Source organism: Abrus precatorius, unplaced genomic scaffold (genome assembly GCF_003935025.1).
Source record: "Abrus precatorius isolate BTA unplaced genomic scaffold, Abrus_2018 Scaffold11, whole genome shotgun sequence".
In the NCBI taxonomy this organism is placed as follows: domain Eukaryota; kingdom Viridiplantae; phylum Streptophyta; class Magnoliopsida; order Fabales; family Fabaceae; genus Abrus; species Abrus precatorius.
This window is the reverse complement of record NW_020874303.1, coordinates 30,272,560-30,298,623: the sequence shown is the minus strand read 5'-3', so window position 1 is coordinate 30,298,623 and position 26,064 is coordinate 30,272,560. Positions and strand designations below refer to the sequence as shown.

The 26,064-nt window shown below is 33.2% G+C and overlaps 4 protein-coding genes across 7 annotated transcripts; 1 reads left to right on the top strand and 3 right to left on the bottom strand.

Moving 5' to 3' along the window:
• Positions 1–342: 342 nt before the first annotated feature.
• On the bottom strand, positions 343–19,178 carry LOC113853965 (protein FAR1-RELATED SEQUENCE 6-like). Its single transcript, XM_027484712.1, has 3 exons — positions 19,174–19,178; positions 2,509–2,648; positions 343–2,423 (listed from the first exon to the last, which is right to left on the bottom strand). The coding sequence occupies exon 3, from the start codon at positions 2,399–2,401 to the stop codon at positions 389–391; it is 2,013 nt and encodes a 670-aa protein (XP_027340513.1). The 5' UTR covers positions 2,402–2,423; positions 2,509–2,648; positions 19,174–19,178; the 3' UTR covers positions 343–388.
• LOC113856557 (tubby-like protein 8) lies at positions 3,723–6,215 on the top strand. Its single transcript, XM_027488416.1, has 9 exons — positions 3,723–4,150; positions 4,232–4,346; positions 4,446–4,622; positions 4,716–4,771; positions 4,855–4,951; positions 5,093–5,182; positions 5,265–5,357; positions 5,551–5,618; positions 6,130–6,215. Exons 1-9 carry the CDS (start codon positions 3,723–3,725, stop codon positions 6,203–6,205), a joined length of 1,200 nt encoding a protein of 399 aa, XP_027344217.1. The 3' UTR covers positions 6,206–6,215.
• Positions 8,319–13,769, bottom strand: LOC113853966 (AP2-like ethylene-responsive transcription factor At1g16060). The gene is made up of 9 exons (XM_027484713.1): positions 13,630–13,769; positions 11,304–11,413; positions 11,155–11,237; positions 11,037–11,045; positions 10,862–10,950; positions 10,700–10,773; positions 10,549–10,599; positions 9,064–9,140; positions 8,319–8,826 (listed from the first exon to the last, which is right to left on the bottom strand). Exons 1-9 carry the CDS (start codon positions 13,678–13,680, stop codon positions 8,369–8,371), a joined length of 1,002 nt encoding a protein of 333 aa, XP_027340514.1. The 5' UTR covers positions 13,681–13,769; the 3' UTR covers positions 8,319–8,368.
• Positions 18,874–23,765, bottom strand: LOC113853963. 4 transcript variants are annotated; one of them, XM_027484711.1, is made up of 6 exons: positions 23,696–23,765; positions 23,064–23,193; positions 21,894–22,963; positions 20,802–20,876; positions 20,197–20,718; positions 18,874–19,381 (listed from the first exon to the last, which is right to left on the bottom strand). In XM_027484711.1, the coding sequence occupies exons 3-6, from the start codon at positions 22,939–22,941 to the stop codon at positions 19,170–19,172; spliced, it is 1,857 nt and encodes a 618-aa protein (XP_027340512.1). In that variant the 5' UTR covers positions 22,942–22,963; positions 23,064–23,193; positions 23,696–23,765; the 3' UTR covers positions 18,874–19,169. The 4 variants fall into 4 exon arrangements, with proteins under 4 accessions (XP_027340512.1, XP_027340511.1, XP_027340509.1 ...); XM_027484710.1 differs by having other exon boundaries at positions 21,894–22,966; positions 23,696–23,763; XM_027484708.1 differs by having other exon boundaries at positions 21,894–23,193.
• Positions 23,766–26,064: the final 2,299 nt, after the last annotated feature.

Sequence of the window (26,064 nt, the reverse complement as noted above, 5' to 3'; positions counted from 1 at the left end):
TTTCTACGTACAACCGCCTTTCTTATGAACCCCTTAAAAAACTAATTTATTTTAAGTTTGTAGAAATTCAATAATGATATGATTGCCTGCCCACCGTCCATGTATATACGACTCCGAAAACGTGTTTTGACCTTGTATTGATTGTTTATGCATCTGACCGGATTGGTCTGTACTGTTGTTTCATACCAACTTTCTTACAATACCATATTTGTTCTCCACTTCTACAAAAATGAAGAGGTCATTGCTAAATTCATATTCAAAGTTTACTCCTATTATTTATAATCCCGACAAATTTCTAAGTTAAACAGCCAAATATTGGCGTCAAATGATTAGAGAGACAAGCAAGGGGGGAAATTCTCACATATACAAGGTGCCTGTCATACGGACATCAATTCTTGTACACTATATTGGGATCCTCTACGTTTACAAGATGAAGCTTGTTCAATACATTCTCCAATGCTTGTACTGCAGTCCTGTAATGATCATGTGATTTCTTACCTTCCTCTACAACCTTAACAATCTGTCTATATAAATGGTCATACCTATGAACTGGGTTACTAATATCAACGCCACTACAATTGTGATCATAAACATTGCTACGCTTTATATCTTTTCTCCATCTTGACAGAATGTACTGATGTGGGATCTCTTTTATCCCATTTTGGCTTAAGATAAATAAAGCATGCCTACACAGGTAACCTTTGAAATTGAACAAACCACAAATGCAAAGGACATCCATTTCAGCTTCATTATAGTACACTTCATAATCTCTTGCATCTCTCTGACTTCCCTCAACTCGAACTTGCTCCTGGACAACATATGTGATGACTGGCCCATCAACATTTATCTGTCTGGAGCTAAAGCAAGAATACATCCCTTCCACTTCCCTTTCAAATATTCTTAATATTTCATTGGTGTATAACTTTGAAATATGCAACTCAAAGTAAGACCTTGATTTTGGCATAAAGCTAGAAGATTTTGAGTCCAAATCTGCCAAAGCCTCAAGTTGTCGTTTTGTCCGTAAAGCCTGGTCATATTTTTCAAGAAAATCTTGTAGAGATGTTTTTTCATCGAGGTACCCATCAAAGAAAAATGACACAACGTCAGTTGGTTGAATTGGAAACATTCCTGCCAAGAAAATTTCCTTCAGATAAACTGGAACCCACCGTTTCCGGTCCTCGTGTAATGATTGGAGCCATTTATGGCCTCTCATTTCATAGCTTTTCATCATGTCCTCCCAAGTTGCTTCAAATTCCTCAGCCCTCAGTGAGAAATAAACTGCTCTGTTCAAAGCTGCATTGATTGCTTCATATTCCGTCAATGCTCCCAGTTTTTCGGGGATTTTTTGCATAATATTAAATAAGCAAAGGCAGTGTGTAGCTCTTGGAAAGACATCAACAACTGCAGTTTGCAAGATTCCACATTGGTCAGTAATTATAACTTGAGGGGGGCGTCCTAAGATACTAGTAAGCCAAGCCCTGAACAGCCACGTATACGATTCAATGGTAACACCAGCAAGCAATCCACAACCAAACAAAATGGATTGTTTATGGTGGTTTAACCCAAGGAACATAACCAGAGGAACTTGATATTTGCCTGTCAAACACGTGGTATCAATTGCAAGAACATCACTAAAATAACTGTATGCCACTCTGGACTTGGCATCAACCCAGAACAAATTCCTCAAACATCCCCTCTCATTGATATCCACCACATAGAAGAAGTCTGGATCTGCCAATTGCAGGTCACTAAAAAAATTCAGAATCGCTTCGGCATCACCGTGCTTTAGCCTCAACTGATTGGAGTAGATGCTGTCATGGGACTTCCCCTGATCAACATCTAGACTTGCAGTATCCTCAGCATCAACTATGACGGTTCGAAACATCCTAATTTTGTGAACCTGTTGAGCAGCATCTAACTGCAAGGTTCTTTTGGTCCCAAGGGCAACGTGCTTATGGGACTTATAAAACTTTGCAGTGGTTGGGTTAATCAGGTGGTTGTGGTCAAGCTCAACTTCTATAATTCTCCACCTTTTGGAATCCATCAACCTAAACTTGATCATAGCAGGACAACCAGTTCTAGTTTCGGGTCTGGGACGATTAGCCTCACTTCTTTTCTTGAAGCCTGCACTACTGCAGCTAAGTTTTGCTCTGTAACGTTCCTTACTCTTACGATACCAAGTGTTTGTTACCCTAACCCCAAAACCATGTTCCTTGGCATAGCAATTATAGAAGTAATAAACATCCTCGTAAGTCTCGAATTCCATTCCAACAGCAGGAGGAAGAGGGTTGTGTGGTTGAATGGTCCCATTTTGATTCACAATTTCACTTTGCCACTCAAATCCGTCACCATCGCCTTCCTCATCTGCTACGGGCTCGCTGTTCAGAGAAACTTGATCCATCCAATCCAATCCAACACAAACCCTAAACAATGTAATTCCAACACAACATTCGCTAATTCAATTTCTTAGCCGAATCTTTATAACTTGCTACAAAAAAACAGTATTACCTTATCGCTTGGGAGTTGGCAGACTCCACTTCAATTCTTCCTCCCCCTTTTGGACTGCCAATTGCAATTTCAAAACCTTCTTCACTCCTCTCTTTACTCTCTCCTCGAGCCACACCCCATGAGGGACGCAAGACTCGGGACTCTCCCACCGTACGACGTCGTATGGATTTTTCTTCTTCTTTTTACTTTTAACAAACCATTTTATATTGTGTTATTGTTTGTCTTTTTCGAATTCCAACTGATGATTCTTTTTAATTTTAGCATCGAACGTCCAACATATATCAGGTTTATCTAAAATGAGTTTTGACTTCAAATAAATAATAAAATGTCATGTATTTTCAAATTTCATTTGTAGTACATTATAATGTAAATGTAAATGTGAATATTCTTTCTGTGAATCAAATTAGATGTGGGAATAATAGTATGCATGCTTAAGAGCTGTGATTTTGAAATGTTTGTGTTGTGTACCCTCTTCAGGTACCTGTTGACATAGCTCCTAACTCAAAGCGCAGACAACTCCATGATTGCCACTTCTCTTGAATATCAACAAGCATTATCTTCATTTTTTGGTTTTTAAAAATATTATCGTCCGTTTTATATTCCGTTATTAATGTAATAATAATATGTATTTATGTTTTGGAATAAAATATGCAGTTACTGAATAAAACGTGTAATTTCTGTAAGAATGTGTGTATTTATGAAAAGAATTATTGAAAGAGAAAATATTTAATTTAATAAGCATTTTTTAATAAAAACTATTATTTTAAACTTAAACTCAAAAAAATAAATCTTTTATTATATATCTTCCGACCCATTAAAAAAATGAAGCGAATATATGAAATATTATTATGATTTTAAAAGTTTTTTCTCTGAGAAAGACACCCTGGCACAAGAAGACAGGGAAGTTTGAACTTGAATAGTTACCGTTAGTGGTACCTAACACAACTCAAAATGGCCAAAACACGAGTGCGTTTCCCAAAGCCTTTTGAAATTCAAACATCCTATGAGTTTGATCCCATTAATCTGAATCGCAGGTTTGGTTAAAGGGACCCACGGGAAGGACGTGAATAAATTGAAATCAAAAACAAAATTTAGTTTTTACCCAATTCGTGCGTTTCCTCTTAACATCGTCAAAGTGTCGATCAATAACGTCATGTTTCTTTCTTAACGTAATACTTTGAGAGGTTCAATTTCAGACACAGCACCACTAAGCTATGTCAAGTGTTGCTCAAAATCAAAACAACCAACGACCAGCTTCAATGAAGAAGGTGAAACAGGGTTATAGTTCTCTGTATTTCAATCCTTTAAACGACATCACTCACTACCGTAGCTTCAGCTGCGACTCTGGCCGCTTACCCTCCAAAGGTAACAGTAACACCTTTCACTGTCAAGATCAAGTCCATGACAACAAGGAAAACGCCAACGCCAACGCCAACGCCAACGCCAATGGGTCATCTTCTCTGCCAAAGCCCTTCTCAAAGTCCAAGTCTTTGTCCACTGACAGCATTTTGAAGCCTTCCTCGCTTCAGTTCTGCATGCAAATGAACGACCTTGAATCGCATAATTCCACCTCTTTGAACATTTGGGACTACTCTGACTCAGAGGCAGCTCCTGCTTCTTCCTGGTCCACTTTGCCCAACAAGTCTCTCTCTCTCTCTCTCATTTTTCTGTTTTCATTTCCTGGTTTGAACTTAAACTTAGTTGGTTCAATGTTATGTTTCAGGTCCTTGATTTGTAGACCCTTGCCGATAGATATTGGAGGGTGCACGTGTTTTATTGTGAAGGAAGCAACCCCGCAGGAACTATCAGGGGGCACTTTCTTCTCTCTTTATACCAATGTAATATTAAATACAATAGTTCGATTAGTTACAAGTGTTGTTCATGGCTTTATTTACATGTGCAATATCTTGATTTAGCATCTTGTACATATATTACAGGAAGGTCAGGGACGGCAGAATAGGAAACTAGCCGTGGCCCACCACAGGCGGCGGAATGGGCGGTCTCAGTTCATTGTAGCTCAGAATGTAAAAGGAATAGTGTCCAACTCAGATGATAGTTTTCTTGGGACAGTAACAGCTAACCTCATGGGCTCAAAATACCACATTTGGGATCAGGTTTCATTGTCTATCTTTAAACAAAGCACTAATATATGAGATTAGTGAAAAAAGTTTGTACTAAATTTCACCTATAATCTGTTTGGTTATTAGGGATATCGTCATAATTCACTAAGTAAACAACCAAAGCCACCGCTTGCTGTTGTGACGTAAGCCAATATCTTCATCCTTCTCAATATACCAGTTGTTACTTCTCCTCTGCCTAATTACAAGATTTGATTTTCTTGGGCAGCTATATACCTACAGTAACAACGTGCACAGGAAGTCACAGAAGCATGAGGGCATATATACCCAAGCATCAATCCATGTCACTGAAGAACACAACCCAGGTTGATTAAATATTCTGTGATGTACTTGAATTTATTTTCAATGTTAAGATCTCATCTAGTATGTCTGCACAGTCACAATGTTTACAATTAAATTAGAAGTTGTGTTTTCCAATTTTATCAAACGGAGTTCTTTTGGTACAGGTGCAACATATCAAAGGATTACCAATGAATTGGGAGGGAAAATTGGACAAAGTCCATCAACTGTTCTCAAGGGTTCCACTTTACAACAGGGTAGGAGCCCTCAGGGGAAAGTTTCTTTGTATTTAGTCAGGCATGCATCTGGACTTGATTAATTTCTATTGGCTTCCTTCAGATTTCCAAGCAATACGAACTTAACTTTAGAGATAAAGGAAAGGCAGGACTAAAAATTCAAAGATCAGTTAAAAATTTCCAGCTGACTTTAGAGGTACGTTGAAAGTATTTTTCATTACCGAGTGGTGTATAATGTTATAACCCTTTCCTATCAAGGATTATAACTAAATCCAGTATAATGAACATATTATGTTCTTAAGTAAAGAATTATGTGAGGCAGCTAAATAGCTGTTCCCACACCAATAGTTACGTCGTCTGCTTAGCTGACTTGGGTTTACTATAATTAGGAGAATGGGAGGCAAACCATCCTGCAGCTAGGGAGGGTGGCAAAATCAAAATTCATCATGGACTTCAGGTATCAATTCAGACGACATTTTTAATGTGTATTTGTTTAATGTATTATATAATATTAAATGCTATAAATTTTAATAAAAACTTACTCTTTTATTTTTTATAAGATTCAATGAATTTCTTATTAAAAAACTGTAAAACAATGTTTCTTTTGTCTTGTAGACTCAATAAATCTCTTTGGGTGTTTTAGCATGTCACTGTAGAAAACTAAGAGAATTGATTTCCTTTTTCAATAATACCCTCATTTTCTGATATCTCATTTAATATTTACGTGGACTCACAGCTACATTCTAGTACTTTTAATAAGGATATTATATTTGGTCAAAAAAACTTGTTTGATCTTTGTAGCATGAGCAGCTAGTAATTTTCTTACGGCGTGTTGCTTTAGAAGACAAATAATATGAAATGGAGACAATTGCTATAATTTGGCTCAAGTTTTGTTGTATAAACCTAAATTTTAGAAATTTTGGATGTGGGTCTGACAGCAAGTACGTTTTCCTCTGCCGAGTCTGCAGATATCCCTTGACAGGTTACCAGGCGTTTTGCATATGTTTGGCTTCCATTGATGCAAAGCTTTGTTACACAGTGTAGTGGGAAAATTCTGTTACAATACTCGGTTCAACCTCTGAACTGAAGGTGGCTTCCCATATGGAAAGAAAGAACTATTGGACATCACTGCTAACACAAACAAATGCAAGTTGTTTTGTGGATCATGTCTTGGAGTACAATTTTCGAAAGAAAAATATCATTTTGGAGGTTGTGTTTGGTGTCTCTAAGTTTGAGCTCGTTTAGATACCAAATCCTCAAGAATCGTTGTACTCCAGTGATCACTACTCTACTTTCAAGTGTTCTGCCCATGTAACTTGCTACTATTTTTTTTTTTTTTATCATAATTCAGACTTATGGTGCATATGCGTAGGTTCCCACTTCTTGAACAATTTTAAGGAAAAAATATAAATTAATTTTTTTATGGAAAATGGTAATGCAATCAAATGTAATGTAATGTAACCAACCACTAAATCCTATGTGAAGAAAACAGAGACCTTCTTGAGTGTTTAGTTTGATCTGTAAACTGTTTTGCCTGTTAGATTCAACAAAATTAATTGATTTGGGTAGCACCTTACACTCAACACCTAACTACTAACTCCAAGCAAAATTGCCCCAACATGGGAGGGTGAGCGATGTGGCGCATTGTTATTGCCCTCTTACTTCTCATTTGTGCAGAATAACCTTTCTGAGTACTACTCCTACACATAAAACAAATTGTGTTTCAGTAAAACGCAAAGTGGTAATACTTGGTTTTGAAAGAGTTATTGTCACAATTATATGGCATGTCAATCGAATGGAAGAAAAACGTTCCTTCTCTTGCGAGAAAATAATTATTCCACCACAAAAAAGCATCACCATCCATTTTTTTTTATCAGCCCACCAATTATTCTTGTACCATTGTTGTTTTAACAATTATACACCTTCCTAGAAGTAGTGTAGGAACACAGAGAACTTTCCTTCCAATCAGAGAGTTGCCCCGATTTCATCTGTATTAGTCTTTTAGTTGAAAAACACAGTTGTTGTGCCACGTTAAGTTGAGAGTTAAAATTTGTTGGATCCAAAACAGATTATTGGACATTTTTAAATATAGAAATATAAGTATGTTTATTACATTATTCTTTTATATATATATATATATATATATATATATATATATATATATATTACTTTTTTATTTTACTTTATGAAAAATATTGAAAGACAATGACAAAGCTGAAAAAATTTACATTCTTGATTTTTAAAATAGAAATACTTAAAAAAAACCTAAAACTTTTTAAGTGATATTAAAAATGTTAATGATATATTTTAACCCTTTTTAATATAATTTTAATTATTGTGTAGTTTTTGTAAAGCACGCTAGATAAAAAAAAATTGCATGATTTAATAAATCTTACATGAAATCTATATTATAATAAAGAGTATATATGTGTAAGAATATATCGTTAATACTCTTTTTGATTAAAATAATGAAAAATTACATGTTTTACCTTTGTCATCTTCTTCCTATTGTTTTCTAATTGACGTTATCTAAATGGTATTTGTTTCACATCAATAATGTCGACTATAAACAATAGTTTATTCTTTAATTTTAATCAAAGTTGTCACTGTATGCTTTAGACAATGATATTCATACTATTCTTAAGACGACAAAAATAAAAGGTAGTCAGATCAATAAACATAACCAAGTGTTTTTCTTATTTTGAAAGGTGCATTTTCTACATTTAGCATAATATGTTAAGAGAAAGCAATTCTTTAAGAATTAGCTCAAAATTTAAACATGGACTAATAATATGCACTACAGAACTCTCTTACTAATTACTAGGTCACCATATGAGTTGTTTTTCTTATATACAAGCATTTAATTTAGAGATAGATTAGCTTGACGAAACTAACGTGGTTGAAATAGTAATTGAGTAAGCTCGAATTTTGTGGTTGATATATAACTTTAAATTTAAAAGCTCTTGTACCATATATAAAAGCACCATACATACATTGAAGTTGAAATTAGGCTCCCACATGGCATTCTGATTTATCTCAATTATAAGAATTGATACAAGAATAAACCAACAAAAAATAGCAATTTTTCCCGTGAGTTTATGCAAAACGAAGAGAAGTGGCACTGCTTAAAGAATATTCCATACATTAATTCTGGATGTAGGCATCGGTGGACATTGATTTTAAATGATTTTGAATTCATTGTTCTAATTAAGCATTAAGCTCACAATGAAAAAATGGTGACGCAATTGACGTCAAATCGCCAAATATAATGTCATCAGTCTCAGCATAGATTCCAGAATCGTGATTTTCGAAAAAGGTTTGAATATCATCGGGGAATGTACGAGGAGGAGGTGGTGGAGGGTAATCTTCAGCTGAAGTCCTTTGTAGCATTTCTTTGAATTTGGATGACTGTAAAAGAAGGCCCAATGCAGAAGATGTGGTGGTGGCAGTAGTGCCATTACCAGATAGTGGTGTAGCTGCTGTTGTGATCTCGTTTGTTCCAAGTTCAGGATCAGTCTTGCTTGGAGTTTTACGCTTGTCTTCGTCTTGGGTATTAGGATGTAGCCATTTGATGTAACGACTAAGGTCGAAGTTTGTGACGGCGTTATGTCCACGGTACTCTATGGCCGCCATATCGTACGCCATTGCTGCTTCTTCTTGTGTGGCTGCATGAATAATACATAATTAAGGTTCTATATATGCATGAAGAGTGTTTTAAAGAGTAAAAATATATACTTATTAATAGCCTCAACAAGCAGTTGAGGATTGTTTGCATATATTTCCTCATGGACAAATTATATTTTTCACCTCTTAAACTTAATTTATTTTTTATAACATTATTTTGACTTTTCTCATTCGATATAATTGCATTAAAATTAAGATAAAATATATAAGGTAATTACCGTAAGTTCCAAGGTATAGATATTTGTTGCCGAACACCCTGCCAATTCGAGCTTCCCACCTTCCATTATGATGGTGTCTATAAATCAAAGACAGCAAATCAGACCATTTTAACTAATTTTAAGAATTTAATTACAATGTATTTTGAAAGTGCATAACTTTTTATATTATTATTTCATTATAAACTAACATATATTTATACCTACTTTACAAATTAGAATGATTTTTAGTTGATTGTATTATAATGACTTTTACGGTATATTAACATTTAATTTATTATCATTAATTTGTAAAAATAGTTAAATCTAAAACAATAAATATTTTTATTAAATATTAACATTGATATATTATCAATATAAAATAGTTTATACTATAAACATATGATAAATATTAATTTTCAATTAATTATTATAGAAGTCTACAATTCTTGATAATATAATTTTGTAATTAATTAATAATATAAAAGAAATATTTATATTGTTAGAATATTTTATTTCAGTTTTTTATTTATAATAATTTTATTCCTTTTAAATATTATTACATAAATTTAATTTTTAATTCAGATATAATCAATTTCTTAAGTTTTAAAATACTACATCAATAAAACTAATACATTGATATTTAAATAATTTTTCAATAGCTTTTATTTAATTTTGAAAATTGTGTATTTAATTTATTTTTATATATAAAAATATTTATTATTAAGAATATATAGAGTTTAATTTAATATTTTATTAATATCAAAACTTTTACATTAGCTAATTAGAATATGATAAATCGGATAATATAACTTTTAAATTAATTATTGCAAAAGTTAACAATTTTTACTGATGTAATAACATATAATTAGATGATAATGTAAATTTATTTTATTGACACAGTATATGCATTTTGATTAAATTTATATTATTATGTAAAATTATATATTTAATTTTACTTATAAAATAATTGAATAAATAATATTTTATTTAAATTATAAATATAAATAAAGAGATAAATAAGTATAAAATTTTCAATCCTAAAATTATTAAACATTTTTTAATATATGAGCATTTTATAATTTAAATTAATCTTGTTAGAATCAAGCAAGTGATTGTGAAGGAAAAATATTTTTTGAGTATTTAAGATAGTTATATTTAATAACATATAATAAAAGGATTTATGTAATAAAAATTTTATTAAAAATAAATTTGTTTATTAATTTATATTATGTATTTTTAAATGTATATTAGAATATGGCACAGGTGGAACTTGATTAATGTTAATTATTAACAACCGAAGTTGTGGATAGGAACAAAGGCAGATGGATGAAAGAACCAACACATTGACCAAATTCTTATCCTACAGATAATGCTTTGGAGAATATTGGACCCACAAAAATTAAATGTGTCAGCAAATCCTTTTGTTTTAAAACAAATGTAATTTCAAACAAGTTACTGTATATTTAATAAATTTACAGTAGATAGGAATCTGGGATCATCGAGTACCTTGCCACGCCTCTATATTTTGAGACTCCGCGAGAAAAGCCGCTACTTTTTCTGTAAATTGAAGATTAATTCCTGAAAGAGAGATAGATAGCATAGGAAATGGATTTGGAAATATTAGATGTTCATGTATCAACATTTAATAACGAAAAACCTTCTTAAGGATCCAATATATTCTTCCTTTGATTGATCCTCCATCTCCTTAAGCTCGTCTTGATAATTGGATAGCTAGGATCAACAATTTATAATACCATAACCAAGCGATCAAAGTTGGTATGAAATGATCACGTATTGAACGGAGGATGAGAAGATTTACCGGAAAATTGAGAATGGTATCTTGGCCCCAGTACTTCAATGCTGCCAAGTCATAGGCACGTGCTGCCGCATCTTCGTCGTTATATGCCCCTATCCAATCCAATTTTCTATTCAATGTTATTAAATTTTGATTGATAAACAGCACTGAATAAATCGGGTGATAAAAAAGATCATACCGAGATATACTGCAGGCATTTGTTTCCCATGGGCAACATGAACGGAGGCAACAGAGTGAGTGGAATTGGAATGGAAATGGGAGAATATATATGAATGAATGAATTAGGATTTAAGAACCTTGTCTTCCTTTCTTGGTCTGCGATTCGTTCCAGCAAGTCTTATCCCACAGATGAGCCTCGTATCGACCTGTCCATCGATGCCTATAATAGTAGATAATGAATAATGCAAGCCATGCATGAAATTGAATGAGTGAAATGAATATGAACCTTGTAACGCCACGGTAGATTGAGCTTCGCTGGGAAGGAGAGTGTCTTGGGTTGGTTTTGCGTGAGCGCTTGACCTTGTTTGTGTTAGTGTTAGGAGCGTTAGTGTTGTTCTTAGCCATCAATTCTCATATAAAGAGAGGAGAGAAGCACTGCTCATACAGGCGGAGAGAGTTGAGTTATATAAATGACAAACTCGTGAAAAAGTGGTGTCATTACATTTTCTTGGGATGGAGTTGAGGAGAGTGGGACAAAGTTATTTGTGAATAGGTTCAAGAAAACGTTAAACATTTAAAAGTAGCAGAAGCAATATTGTATTTTATTTTCACGTTGTCTGTCTAATCAAAGAACAGATAGCAACAAAGGAATGGATTTGTCGTTAATATGGTGGAAAATAAGTAAGTTGTGAATAGCGAGAAAAAGAAGAAATTGGACATTGGCATTCCAAAACTTGTTCCAATGTTTGTATTGAATTTGAATGTATGGGTCATGGCTGCCTAACTCGTGCTTGTCTCTGTCGCTAACCCAATTTTTAAGTGTTCTAATCAACATGCGTACATGTTTTAAACGCTCAACATAACAAAGCAACTGGGGCTAGAGACACACAACACAAGGCCCAAGACTCAAATAGCCCAAAGTAACCAGCCCACAAAAGGCCCAAGATACGAACCTTTTAAACACTTAATTAGATAATTTAATTAAAGATGATTGATAGTGGTGAGTGAGAACTGAGTAGATTGTCTCATCCCCGTCTTCTCGCTTCAACAATTAATTAATATAAAATTTAAGACTAAACTTAGTGCGCAGTCAAAGTTACTTTTAGTGTTGTTATTCGATTAAATTTTTATTTTGAATCTTTAATAATTTATGCAACAAAAGTTGGCATAAATTATTTATAAAAAATTCTAATTTTGATTAAAAATATTTATTGATTACACCTAAATTTCGTTCTATACAAATTTCTCAACTTGTAAGTGTGATTTGCACAAATACACGGACGATGTATGGCCAGCTTTCGAGTGAGGACAAGCACATGTTTCCCAAAAAAATGTAAAACTAAAAAAATGAGAATTTATATATTCATTTAAAGTTTATTATGTTTTCAAAATTCTTTTTTAAATAAATAATAAATATATCTTTACTTTAAACATTTTTTGACTTTAGAAAAATTAAATCATACACAAAAGTCACAGAATTTTGCGCTGACAGCGTTGTATATGATAAATTTCATTGCTAGAAAACATTAAAACTTGAGTTCAAGTTAAATGATTGAAAACAAACTCTAATTTGAATTAAAAGATAGCACTCAAAGAACATCAACAAAATAGCATAGACGAAACATGAAGATACCCCCATGGAAACATATGGCCAAGATAACATGTCTAATGATTGACACAAGATAGGGATAAAAGCATTTCTCATTCTTATTCAGAGGTGTAATAGCACTATGGCACTAGTAATTTCTTGGCTTGATTTTTACTAGCAGGGGATGAAGCTTGTGGGTGGTAAGGCCCACTGTATCCACATTCTCTTCCTCCCCTTGTTCAAGTTCCCACTCAAATTCCTTAACCAATCTCCCAATTGCTGTGCATGCTATCAACATGGCCTGAATAGCGCCTGCACACACCCTCTTTCCTGCTCCAAAGGCTATGGTCTTGTGCAAATCCATGGGGTCATATTTCTCATCAAGAAATCTCTCTGGCTTCCACTCATATGGATTTTCCCATTGGTTGCTGTCCATGTTACATCCATATATATTTATCGCGATCTGTTAAGATGAGCCTGTCAAAAATGGCTACTATATATACATAGGAAAATAATATGGGTGTTAATTCACAACATAATTAAATAGACCTCGCTTCCAGCAGGAATGTGATATCCTCCCAATTGAGTATCTTCATGAACATATCTTAGTGGCACAATTGGAGCTGGACTATGCTTCCTTAAAGTTTCATGGAATACAGCCCCCAAATAAGGTACCTTATTTAATTGGTCTTCTGTAACTTTTTCATGTCCACATACATTCTTCAGCTCCTCATAGAGACGGTCCTGCCATATAAAGAGGAAACCAATGAAAGTGTGTCCATAATGAGAGAAGCGAAATAACTAATGAACACAACAAAGTACCAAACAATAGATGATTAGCCGGACACAAAGAAGAACAAACAACCTGACGATTCTTGTCCTTGGCAAGTTCATACATAGCCCATTCTGCTGTAACTAACGTAGTATCAGATGTCTCAATAATGGGCTCCCAGATAAGTATCAAAATTTGTTCTTCAGTCAATCCTTTAGTTTGTGGTAATAAGTAGTCAACATAACAGTTTACTTCCTGTGACATCCCAAACAATCCAATTAGGATAACTCTATCATAGGCCATGCACAGATTTGTAAGTTGTTATCACGAAAAACCAACCTTTCCTGAAGCTATTCTCCTCTTCTGTTCATTAATCAAGGCCTTCATGACAGCTTTTCTGCGGGCACAAAATTTCTGAATTTTCGTCTCCATGCTCTTATTTGGAATCCATTTCAAGTATGGGAAGAAGTCTCGCCAATCCACCTCAATCGCACCTTCCATTATATCAACCACTAGAATCTTATATATGTCCTCTCTTGATAATGTACTCCCAAGCTCCTCCACATAAATGGATTCTACACTACTCCCCAGAACCTGCAAAATCCCCATGCCCAATCTTGTAAATTAAGTGTTGTTCTATTCTCATAAAATGATTATTAATCTTTATCATAGGAGAGACTTACTTGCTTTAGTGATAGTCCGAAAAGTTCAGATACAAATATGTTCCTAAAATTAACCGCCAAATCTGAAGTCTTCACATGTTCGTTGAACTGCCTCAAAATATTTTCCATCATGCTTTCTCTGTGGACCCGGTGTCGTTTCTGAACATTGAAAAATAGACATCAAAGACACTCGGCAACCAAACAACCAAAAACAAAAACAGAGCTCTATTTACTCAAATACTGATAAGGTAGCCAAGAAATTATTGTAACCAACCTGTGCATTGGCTCCCAGAATGTTTGTAAGAATATGTTTCTTGACAGTTTTATGAAATTCATTGTAATCACTCATGGCAACCATACATTTATCTAAAGTCAGAATCTTCAGTGCATTTGACAGCTTCCTTGTTGAAATTGATGAAAATTGGGTCACCATTGCCTGAAATGACCATAAAAGTTTACAATCCAGTTAACCGGAAATCAGAAGAATTACATGGACTAGTTATAACACCCAACAACCTTGCTGCCCAGCCTGCACGTACTAATTACTCTGAGAAAAGGAGAAACAACTGAACAATATAAAGCAGTATGTCACTGTTCTCAACTAATCTGCTGCAACATAGGACTCAAATGACATGTTAATCAAAGCTGTTACGGTGGATGAATCCTATAAACAGTTAATGCCTTTACCATTGTTTGCAATGGTAACAATGGAATTCTTCCAACTCTGTTGACGGATCAGTATAAATTCATCTAAAATAGCAATATGAAGATAATTTCGTTTGCAAAGACAAAGACAGCGGCAAAATGTTAATTTTATCAACTAACTAGATTAGCCATGAAGAAGACGATTAATCTTAAATTTCCTTTTCATATTGTTGAGGAAACAGTTAAGTTTCGTCTAGAAATAAAATAGAGATAATGCCCATCATTTTGCCATTGTATCACATAGTGAGCCGCACTATCATCTCAGGATCTTTATTTCTCACTTGTATATGAATACGAAAATATTGAAGACATGCTTTTACTCAAGAATTTCTCCTTGCTTGCAAAAACAGATGAGACACTGCTAAACAACTGTCCTCTACAACTTTTACATTACCCATTTACCCCTCTTAAAATGATAAATGGATCAAAGCTTCCAAACCTAAGTAATTGAGGTGTTAGCTTTTCATTCAGCTTGCTTTGTTGCGCGAAGTAATCTTGTGACTTGATGAGTTATAAAAAAATTATTAGTTACTGTTATTCTTGGCGAAATCCTAAATATCAGTCCCTAAACAACCCACAGAATTATATCTTCACCAACCATTTCCCTCCCTTACTAATGAATTAATGCTTTTTCTTGCCCGTGTAGTTTCCACATCAAACACTTACTTCCAAAACTAACAACTAATACGTCAGTAAGAACACCTGAGTCTCTTTCTTTTCATTTGCAGCTAAAAGTGGCAAACTGGTCCAAGAAAACATCAAGCAGGAGAGGACCACAAAAGGCCACAGGAATCCTAGGATTAAGTTACATCAACCCAAGAACTCATTCGGCACTACCATCCAGATTTAATTCAACCAGCATATGTGAAGAGAAGGGTTGAAATTTGGAAAGAGTAGGACAGTGAGAGGGTTTTTAGGAGCTACCTCCTTAGCAACTTGGGCAGAATTGAGAACAATGAGGGTGGAAGCACCGGTTCTGATTGAATAAATAGGCCCATGCTTCTCAGCCATCCGTGTGAAGGTCTTGTAAGGTTTCTTCTCCTTCAATTGCAGCAGATTCCCTATCACTGGTAGACCTGGAACCGCTGCAACAAATCACTCACCCAGTTTACTACTCATGCTCTTCCTATCATGTTCTTATCGAACACAAACATAAAACTAAAACTAGATGCCCGCATGATCTATAAAGTACATTAACATGAGTGACTCATACCTGGTACTGGTGGAAGTTTTGCATGTTTGTGAGAGAAAAAGATGGTGAATCCTGGTCTGAACCGGAGTAACAAGAGCAACAAGAGGAGTGAACATGCAGCCACAGCAACCGAGGTTGCAGAAGGCTGTGTCTGAACAAGTTGAAAGGTGAGTGAGTCCATGGCAGCACTGTACTTTGTTTGAAGGGAATCGTTATCATAAAGAATCAGTGTTGAATATAAAGATGTAGATGTGGTCCATCTTCGAGTTTGGAAGCTATAATAACAGCATCTCTCCCACTTTGATTCCGGTTCACCAACTTTATGAATTTAATAATGATAATGATTCTTTATCAGAATAAATTTCTTGATTTTCTAAATTTAAAAATGTTGAACATTACAAACTTTCAATATTAGCAAATCTATTTATTATAGTATTATTAATTTCCTTTTCCTGTCTTTTAATATTAACGTCTAGATTCTTTATCCTTTTCTACGTACAACTGCCATTCTTATGAACCTCTTAAAAACTAATTTATTTTAAGTTTGTAGAAATTCAATATTGATATGACTGCCTGCATTTTTTTTTATTTTAAAGACGAACTTCAATTTGTATTTGTATTTGTATTTGATGTTTATGTGATGTACGACGTAAGTTATAAATCAAAATTGCATGACATTATAATATAAATACACAACCAAAAAAATGGAAATCAAATAAAAAGAAGAAAAAGATTATTTTTTGTTGTTGCGATCCTCAGTTCTCTACAATCTCCCAACATATACAATCGACGAGTGGAAAAGAAAAGATGTAAGTGTGGGCTTACTGTTGCAATTATCGTTTAGATAAAATTAAATCTTTCTATTGGAAATCACAAAACGATAAAAGAAAGAATTTCAAAAGGAAAATAACTCAGAGCCACATCAGCTGTCGTCGTCTAAACCCAATATATCTGACCAAATTATAAGAGGGAAAATTATCACAAAAGAACAAATGAAGTGTCGGTTTCCGTTTGAAACAAAAATATTATATTAAACTAAATCAGAAAAATCAAAGAATTTTGGTCACTTTTGTTGCTGCAAATCAGTGTTACATGCACAAAACGCATAAACTGTAACGATAAATTGTAAGATTATGCACAAATCAGCGTTACATCATATTAATAATATTGTCAAAATCAACATATTCATATTTAATGTGGTTGCAAATAATCCAAATAACATTTTAATTTTTGAATTGAATGAACAAGGAGACCATCCAATCCCAATTGTTTCTCAAGCTTTCTAGCCCAATCAGCCCTTTTCTCCGAGCGATAACCTCTGTCCTTCATTTCTAGTACAATAGTACCTATCTCCCTTCCTGAGAATTCAAATTATAATTAGGGTTTAGTTTGCGACCTTATAAGTTAAAAAATTATTTTAGATTGTAATTTAAAACACACAACTTACTAATAGACACTAAAAAGTTAAAGAACCAAAACACCCAAGAGATGCTTGAAGAAAGCCCGTTAATGTCAATCTCATGACTACAATAGACAACATAAGAAAAACCAATCATGGATTATTTTTTTTCAACGGAAAGAGAAAGCAGTTTCAGATCCTTAACAGTAAAAATTAAAAAAATTTAAATATTAAGGGATCTCAAAGTGTAACGTGTAAAATGAAAAATCGATATTTTCTCCTATTTTAGTGCGAATTAAATAATATAATCAAACACAATTTTATACCTTCACTTAAATAAAAATTTAAAATACACTAACGATCTAAAATACACTAACTGGATCGTTCAGTTAAGAGAGAGAATCTTGATCCAAAATAAAGTTAGAAAAATATATAGCCTGCAGAGATAGCTTGGCTTAAGAACTTCCATTTTCCTGCTAAACTCGGTTGATTCAGGGAGGAGGAATCCTAGTGTACCATGTTGTTTCCTCTGTAACTTTATTATTATTATTATTATGCTTAAAATAAAGCATGTCTTTTTTCTTTTTTTTCTTTATCAATGTGTAAAAACTATGGGTAAAGGTAGAAGTGGAGCGAACAATTTTTAACTCTATAAAGTGTAAAGCCGATACATTATACATGTTGAAGGGTGAACTCTTTATGTTGTCTTCTAAATCTACAGAATGGTCCTTCATCAGCAGACGACGTAATTGTCAGAATTGGTAATGATCATGATGCAGATGATGTGGTGGAAAAGTTGGTGAGAGTAATTATGCTCAAGTGCCAAAGGCTACAAATTTTGAGGGCCAAGAGAATGGAAATTTGCTCCTGAATCTTCCAAGAGTAGCACCGATCAGTGCCACATTTTTTATTCCACATGCAAGTCGGATGATTCTGCTAGTCAAGTTACATCATAAAACCCAAGTGGTCTTTAACAGTGAATATTTTATGTGCAGATTCAGAAATTCACGTTGATAAGAAATTCACGGTAGTAGCCATGCACACTTGACTCTAGTTCATACCTTGTAAAATGTTGGGACTTCCACTGATAATGCATGGGTAAAATTTTAAACAAGAAATTTAAAATTTTTCGATGAATAAAACTGACTCCATACTACAAAACTTTTTAAATATATTTACATTTACACTTCAAAAGCAATTTTGCTTTCTTATCCCAACAAAATCAATTATTCTATATTCACTTTTAAGATACCATTCTCAAATATCACTAACATATCTTGAAATCTTCATTAATTCTTTTAAATTCAATGTTACAAATACTTAAACCAAACGCATCCTAAATTCCTCACATGTCTCGCATTTGTGCAAGTGAAAAAATTATAATGGTGTAAAAGACAACATGAGACGACTGTAATCAAATGAACAAAATATAAACTCCAGGTGACGTATAGGTAAATATGTATGCTTAGCATTATTATAATGTAATTAATAATGAAAGCATTTAAAAAAGCGAAAACAAAGAACTCATGAAAATAAGTGATAACTCTTACAAGTTCTTTTAGCTCATTTCAACAAGTTTCTTAATATAACTTTTCAAAATAAGCTCTTTTATATTCAAATTATATCATAAGCTCTTGCATAAGAAGAGGTTATTGAATAAGTGTTCAACTAAATAATTTACCCAAACACATCCAATACTATAATAACCTTCACTATGGTGTACTCAGATAATAACCTAACCATTCTACCCCAAAATTCTATTTTTGCTCTTATCTTACCACTGAAGAACTTTTGAGATCAAAATGGAAAATTTCAAAAAGTAAGACCAAATTCATTACTCGCGAAGAGCACAAGGAATGCAAGGAGGGTCTTTGGATTGGTCATCAGGGGTGATTCGCTCCAAGCAATAATCGTGAAAGGTGTGGCCACATGACAGGACAGCAGCAGCAGGCGGAACAGGTGGCTGTGAAATAGGCCCTTCTGGTGCGTAGGAGAGATCCCTCTTGCACAAAAAGCATTTATAACCAATTGGTTCAGGTGTTTGATCTGAACCACAATAAAGTTCACACATTAGAAGGACATAATATGTAATGATCCACAAAACCAATATCCACAAGGCATCATCTTGCTACTTCTTTCATCATTGAATTAAAATTTATAGATAAATGTTTAGATTTAAAAATTAATCTATGCATTTCTTTATTCTTTTCCCAGAGCTATATCCTGGAATTCACTCATTTTGATAGACCAGATTTTAAAGGAAAGGCAGAGATCTTGCCAGTGACAGCCTATATATTATTGAGATTATATACCAAATAAAGTATAATTGACTAGACCATAACTCAAACGAAAGAACATCAGCTGGAGAGGAATGAGTACAAGGCCAGTATCGGCCTTGTGAGTTGAAGTTCAATTTTTGGGTGAATTTCAGGGTCTCTCCGTTTCTTTTGATATTGAGCGACTCTGTCCAGGATTCTTGTTGATGAAATAGTTGGCTTTACTGCAACACATGTACGATCTTCAACCCATACCTCTATCAATATATTTTCAGTTAAAACAACCCTACAATTAAAATTAGTCTCCTATGATTCTTCAAAGGGAAATGAATTAGGAAAACAATCCATTAAAAGCTTTTTTGAATTCATTAATCTCATAGGAAAGTGAAATCTAACAACACCATACTCTTCTCATCAGAATAATGAAAATAGTTTCAGTGACTGTTTAAACGCACCAGTAAGGTAGAAACAAGTCTACCTAGGTATTTTCTGAAGAAAACCAACTAAATTTCCAGAAACGATGTTGTAAGGACACAAGGACAATGTTAAGTATGTAGGAAGAAATAAAGAAGCTCCAAGCAATACCTTTAAATTTGATGTAATCGGAACCAATACTAGGAGCAGATGGTATAACTGGAGCCCTCAGATGATGGCGAGCCAAAGGCTGAGGCATCAATTGTTGGTTTGAAAGAGGTGGAGTATACGATGAGGGGTGGAAAGATGAGATTCTCTTATCATTAGGCAGAAGAAATGGAGCTCTGTGCATTACAGGAGGAATTGTCTGGGTTATGTTTGGAGCTGGAAGAGCAAGTTTATTCCAAGTTGTAGGGAATATCGGAGGAACAAAAGATTGAGTAGCTTGGGTTGTGAGAGAATGGGCCCCATGGACTGTGGGTGAAATGGCTAGGGGTGTATCTGGGATTGGGACTGATGGAGCCAATCTCATCCAAGTTGGAACTGATGGGGGTATGAACTGAGTTGGTAGGGTCTTCCTGCGATGATTCTGGACAGTTGATGACAGTGGTTCAGAAGCAGGTCTCTTCAGAGATGATATCCTGAATGGCCTTGAAACTTCAGCAGTCATGTTTCCTTTTCCAATTTGTATTCCTAGATCCAAAAAAGTTAGTTTAGTGATGCCATAAAAAATATCCAAGAGTGAGTGGAAATCAGTTGTTTAAGAAGGTGATCACCAGAAGTAGAATGTGGTCGAAGAGAAAGGTTTGATTGCTGAATAGAACCAACTACCTGAGACTGAACATGATTACCTACAGGAGGCCATGAATCTTGATCAATAAATTATAATAGATCATTTACTCCCCTTCAATTTTTAAGAGCTACAAATCTAATATCTGTCTGCATGCATAAAATGAAATGTTCCCTTTAACACATTACAGCAAACAGAAATCAATCAGCTGTTGCCCAGGCCTCTTTTAGATACCTTGTTGTGCCACAGTCATCAGGTTTCATGAAAACTAGGGTAATTTTTAATCTCTGAACTAAACTAGAGGGCAGGAAGCACCATAAGTTAAACCAAGCAGAAAAGTTTGTGAAAATCCATAAGCTATTCCTTAAACACGCAGGTGATACAGTTAAATGAATGTCTTTCAACAAAGAGGAGCAATACTTAATTCAATTGCTGAAAACGTTTATGGAGTAGAAATGCACAAATCAACTGATGCACCACTCTTTTTCCATCCACCTTCCCCCCCTCTGTCAAAGAATTGTTGGATTTGAGGTACTTCATAACATAACAATTCATTTGTATCATTTCAAGCACAACAAAGCACTGACTTGGGAAGAAATGGTAGAGGTACCACCTGAGTATTCTGGGATGTGGTCCATTGAGCATATCCAAAATGCAGTTTGTTTTACTTTTATTTATGTAAAACAAAGTACAAAAAGATAATATAGATATCAGCTTCTACAAGAAACAATTTTACAATTTAAAAAAAGAGTCTGAGTGAAGCCACTGCAACTCAGGGGTCTACTAGTACTTGAAAGAATAAGAACTCTAACTACTATACAAACAAAAGAAAGTAGCACAAAAAGAGTATCTGAAGACCAAGGAAAAAATCATCAGTTACATTTTAAACAGATAAGATGTAACTCAAAAAACAAGGAGCATTCAAAGCAAATGACTGAATTCCTTTTAGTATCAACAAAATCATTAAAGACGATCAAACATGTTTCTGCTATTCAAGAAAACGTTGAAACTTAAGAGGATGTGACATATATTAAGGTTTATGAACAGAAAATAAGGAATTAGGAGGTACAACACATACTTGAAGAATCCTGCCCTCTGGTGCTTCTAGCGGCCACAGCTAAAGGAGAACTAGCAAAAGACTGGGGTGAGGAGTTATCATTATTTTTAGGTAAAAGCTCAGCAGGCAACTTATTAGTTACCATTCTGATTGAAGAGAGAGCTAGCTGTCCATTTCCCCTGGTCTGTCCACTTTCACTAGGCATAATTTGACTGCCAAAAAATGGCAATGAAGGTAGAACCATGCATCTTTCAAGGCCAATTTTGTGACCTACATCTACAGATTCCATACCTATGTCTTTCACATCTCCAAGACCTAAATCCCTGTTGGCCTGCCCTAAATAATGGTTTTGGTCACCAGCAGCTGGCCTTTGGAAAGCATATGATGGTCCCAAACGTAAACCAGATCTAGAATCTAACAGAGCTTCATGTTTGCCGGTATGTGCTAAATCAGATTCGATTTCACTGTCATTCTGAAAACCAGAAAAGGCACTATTCATGTCTGAACCAGGGTTTGTGAAACTTCTGCTACCCAGTTGATTGTGATAGGTATTGATTGGAGGAAGAAATACCCTCTCAGAAGTATCAGTCGTGTTGATTTTTGGTAGTACAGCACTGGATTTTGACTCTCTGTTACTTCCAGAACCAATGTTTAAACTTTCATCAAGTTTTCCTATAGCAAACAATGACTCTGCACCATCTTGATTTGGATTAAATGGAGTCATTCCCAAATTCATATCTAGTGGAGGCTGACCAATATTACCTCTCATTGCTATTCCGTTAGGGTTGATCATTTGTGGCCTGCTGGACGAACCATAACTTGGTGTCAAACATTTTCCACCACTATCAGGCTTATCAAACTTATTTAGATTGAAGGCAGCACTCATCGCATCATTAGGGATTGTTAGATTATCACGCCTAGTAGATTGATATGGCCACCCTACATATCCTTCTGGACATGGAAAACGAGAATCTTGTCTGCATGGAACGGAATTATGTTGTCCTTTGTGCGAGTAATTATGGTCCATCTGCAAATTCTGATTACTTTTGAAACGAGAGGAATCAATCATTGAATTACCTCCAGCTGGTTCCCTGCTATAATATTGAGATGTTTCATTCAAATTCCGGTGGGTAAAACGAGACACTGAAACGTAAGGTATAGTGGGGATTGTATCATTATGGTAACAATCACCAGCAATCATGTCACGGTTAGCAGAATCAGTGTTCGTAAAACTGAATTCAAGTTCTTCGCTCCTTTTCATCATGGAAGCAGAAAAAAATGGCATATTCACATTCTTTCACTCTGTCAAACATGGATAACCCTGCCATAGAAAGTAAAGTCGCCTCCAAGAAATCAAATCTCGTACAAGTTGAGGATAACCAAAAGTTAAAGTCCATAGATTGCTAGCGATTCTAGTAAACATGTTATTGGCAAAATGCACAAAAAAAAAAACATAAAATTAGCACAGCATTCACATAAGCCCATCGAAACACTTGCATTCACACACTCCACACTCGTCAAGGACAGGTAGAAGCAAGCAGATATGCTAGGCAGTACAAAGAAACACGAAGAATGTAAGCTTCAGATTGAAAAACAACTGAAAAGCTCAGTGCATAGCAAGTAAATATCGTAAATTTCCGCAGAAAAAAGTGTTAGTAGTTTCCCCTAAATTTTCATCCATCCCTAATCCGCAAACACAACAGAGTAAAGTCGAATTTGACATTGCAAAGCGCAATATTTAAAGAAGATAATTTTGTGGAATTTTGAAAAGAGTATAAAGAAAAATGAATGAAAAATGGTAGGGTTAGGAAGAGAAGGCATACCGGTTGGGGTTGGGGTTGGGGTTGGGGTTGGGGGTTGCTGTGAAGAGAGGAATTGACCCTAACTGTGTAGGGTTGTAAGTGAGGGGTGGGAGACATTTTAAAGGGTTCGGTGTGGGGTCTACCTCTCTCTACTCGTCGCGCCACGTTTACTACCCTTTCCTGCATCAATTGCCACTGCATCATCTCTCTCCCATTTTTTTTTCTTTTTTAAATATTCTTTCAATAAATTACCAATAATATATAACTTTTTTTAAATTCAACTATATATATACACAAAAATTTTATAAAATATACCAAAATATTTTTATATACTTATCACATAGTAGCATTTATTATATTCATACATTAACATGTCATCTACAAATATTTATTTATTTATAATTTAATATAACTCATTTTATGTTATTTAATATCTAAAAGTCTTTTTATTCATTATTTCTAACACAAATTTTGAACAGCCGTATAAATTAAACACAAATTTATTAAATGTAACTTCGAATTAATCTAATAAAATGTTATATTAAATACTAATGATATATAGCGCTATTTTTAATATTAATGATTATTTAAAGTATAATAATTTATGTTCAAATTTAAATTTAAAATTTTTATGATTAAATTCGCATGATCTTAAATTCGCATCTTAATAAATTAATATTATTTTAAATAAATTAAAATCTTCGCATATTACCAGAAATATACCATTATCATGATATAAAGTGAGAGTTTATACAAAAATTAAATCGATAAGTTCTGTATAAATAATATTAAGTCGTGTTAAATTATTTGAATACCAATTCGATATAATTTCTTTTAAAAATTTTGATATTATTTTGTAATCAAAATTAAAATTATACAATGATAAAAGATCTGCATTTGGTGTTGTTATATATTATTTCAGATAAATTGTAATTTTAATTAAAAATGATACTAAAAATAATTTACAAATTATATATAAATTTTGTCCAAATTATTTTAGAATTTTTTTTTTTAATAACACAATGTTTTATATCCTTTACTGGTGTTACTTGAGTTACGGTTCTTGAATTAAATACAGATTTTGGTTAAATCTTATACATTAAAAGGACGTTCAGATAATTAAATAAATTTTAAGGAGGAGTGAAATAAATCATTTATGAACATAAAATGCTTTTATACTTTCATAGAAACATTAAAAAAGTATTTTTTTAAAGGATATAAGGTATTTATTTTGTTTTCTTTCAAAATAATTTTTTAAAAGTAGTTAAAACCTTAAAATAGCAAAAAAACAAAAACAAAAACAAAAATATTAAGACTCCATACATAAAATTTTAAATATATACTTATAAAAAATTTAAAAATAAACAGATATTATTTTATAAAATAAAAAAAATTATACTTTTCAATTTTAAAAATAAGTAAAGAATGTTTAAAAATATAAATTTATTTTAACTTGTGAGAAATTTTAGTTTATATTATTATTTAATTCTTTACTTCAACGAATACTTCCTAAGAAGCTTATCTAAATTAAGCTTAAGTCAAATTTGAACTAGTATGTTATTAAATTAAAACTATTTGGTATGACTATTTTTTAAATTTGAAAATATTCACAAGTTATAAAAATATATATTTGATTATTGATAATAAATATTATATTATATCAATGAATTAAAATTAAAGAGATAAATTTTTAAAAATTATGAAAAATTTAAATTTCAAGTTAAGGTTGAATTGAAAAAATGAATGCAAAGGAAGTCATACAATATAATGAAAAGAGAAAACATCTCTTAAAAAAGCTTTTATTTAAAGTAGCTCAAAAATTTACTCTCATTGGTTGAAGAGAGTTGTACAGAGATATATATGTGTAAATGTGCACACATGTGTGCATAGATAAGTACTTTTAGTAAATAGAAAATGTAATGACGAATTAACTATTAATCTAAAATTAGTATAAAATATTTGAACTAAAATTTATAGCAAATAAATTCTCAATTTGTTTTACCAATTTATACAATCAATAATATGTCATATACTTATTGTATTTTTATTAATTATTAAATTAAATTTTAGAATAGAAAATTAATTAGAAAAATCATAAAACTAAAAAGACCATTTATAAATAATTAAAACATAAAAAATCAAAATTAATTATAACTTAAAGTATATAAATACCAAATGAAATTAAGCCTAAAAAAATGTTATATATCGTCGGACTTATAACTTAGAAAAGTACTACTTGACCTTTACCTCTATGATATATAGTGCTACTTTTAATTTAAATAAAATATCTCGTTTCATTTGTATACTAAATCTATTTTTATATATTAGAAATGAGTTTTTAATTTTTTTTATTTTTAGAAAATGCTGTTAAGAATTATCTTTTAAAAAAG

Coding starts and splice junctions, on each gene's coding strand:
- LOC113853965 (XM_027484712.1), bottom strand. CDS start 2,401: ATGGATCAAGTTTCTCTGAACAGCGAGCCCGTAGCAGATGAGGAAGGC.
- LOC113856557 (XM_027488416.1), top strand. CDS start 3,723: ATGTCAAGTGTTGCTCAAAATCAAAACAACCAACGACCAGCTTCAATG. Junction 4,151..4,231: donor TGGTCCACTTTGCCCAACAA/GTCTCTCTCTCT, acceptor GTTATGTTTCAG/GTCCTTGATTTGTAGACCCT. Junction 5,358..5,550: donor ATTTCCAGCTGACTTTAGAG/GTACGTTGAAAG, acceptor TACTATAATTAG/GAGAATGGGAGGCAAACCAT.
- LOC113853966 (XM_027484713.1), bottom strand. CDS start 13,680: ATGGCCTATGATAGAGTTATCCTAATTGGATTGTTTGGGATGTCACAG. Junction 11,238..11,303: donor ATCTACCGTGGCGTTACAAG/GTTCATATTCAT, acceptor CTACTATTATAG/GCATCGATGGACAGGTCGAT. Junction 8,827..9,063: donor TCTATACCTTGGAACTTACG/GTAATTACCTTA, acceptor TTATTCATGCAG/CCACACAAGAAGAAGCAGCA.
- LOC113853963 (XM_027484708.1), bottom strand. CDS start 23,157: ATGCCATTTTTTTCTGCTTCCATGATGAAAAGGAGCGAAGAACTTGAA. Junction 20,877..21,893: donor CAGAGGGCAGGATTCTTCAA/GTATGTGTTGTA, acceptor GGCCTCCTGTAG/GTAATCATGTTCAGTCTCAG. Junction 19,382..20,196: donor CGATTACATCAAATTTAAAG/GTATTGCTTGGA, acceptor ATTGTGGTTCAG/ATCAAACACCTGAACCAATT.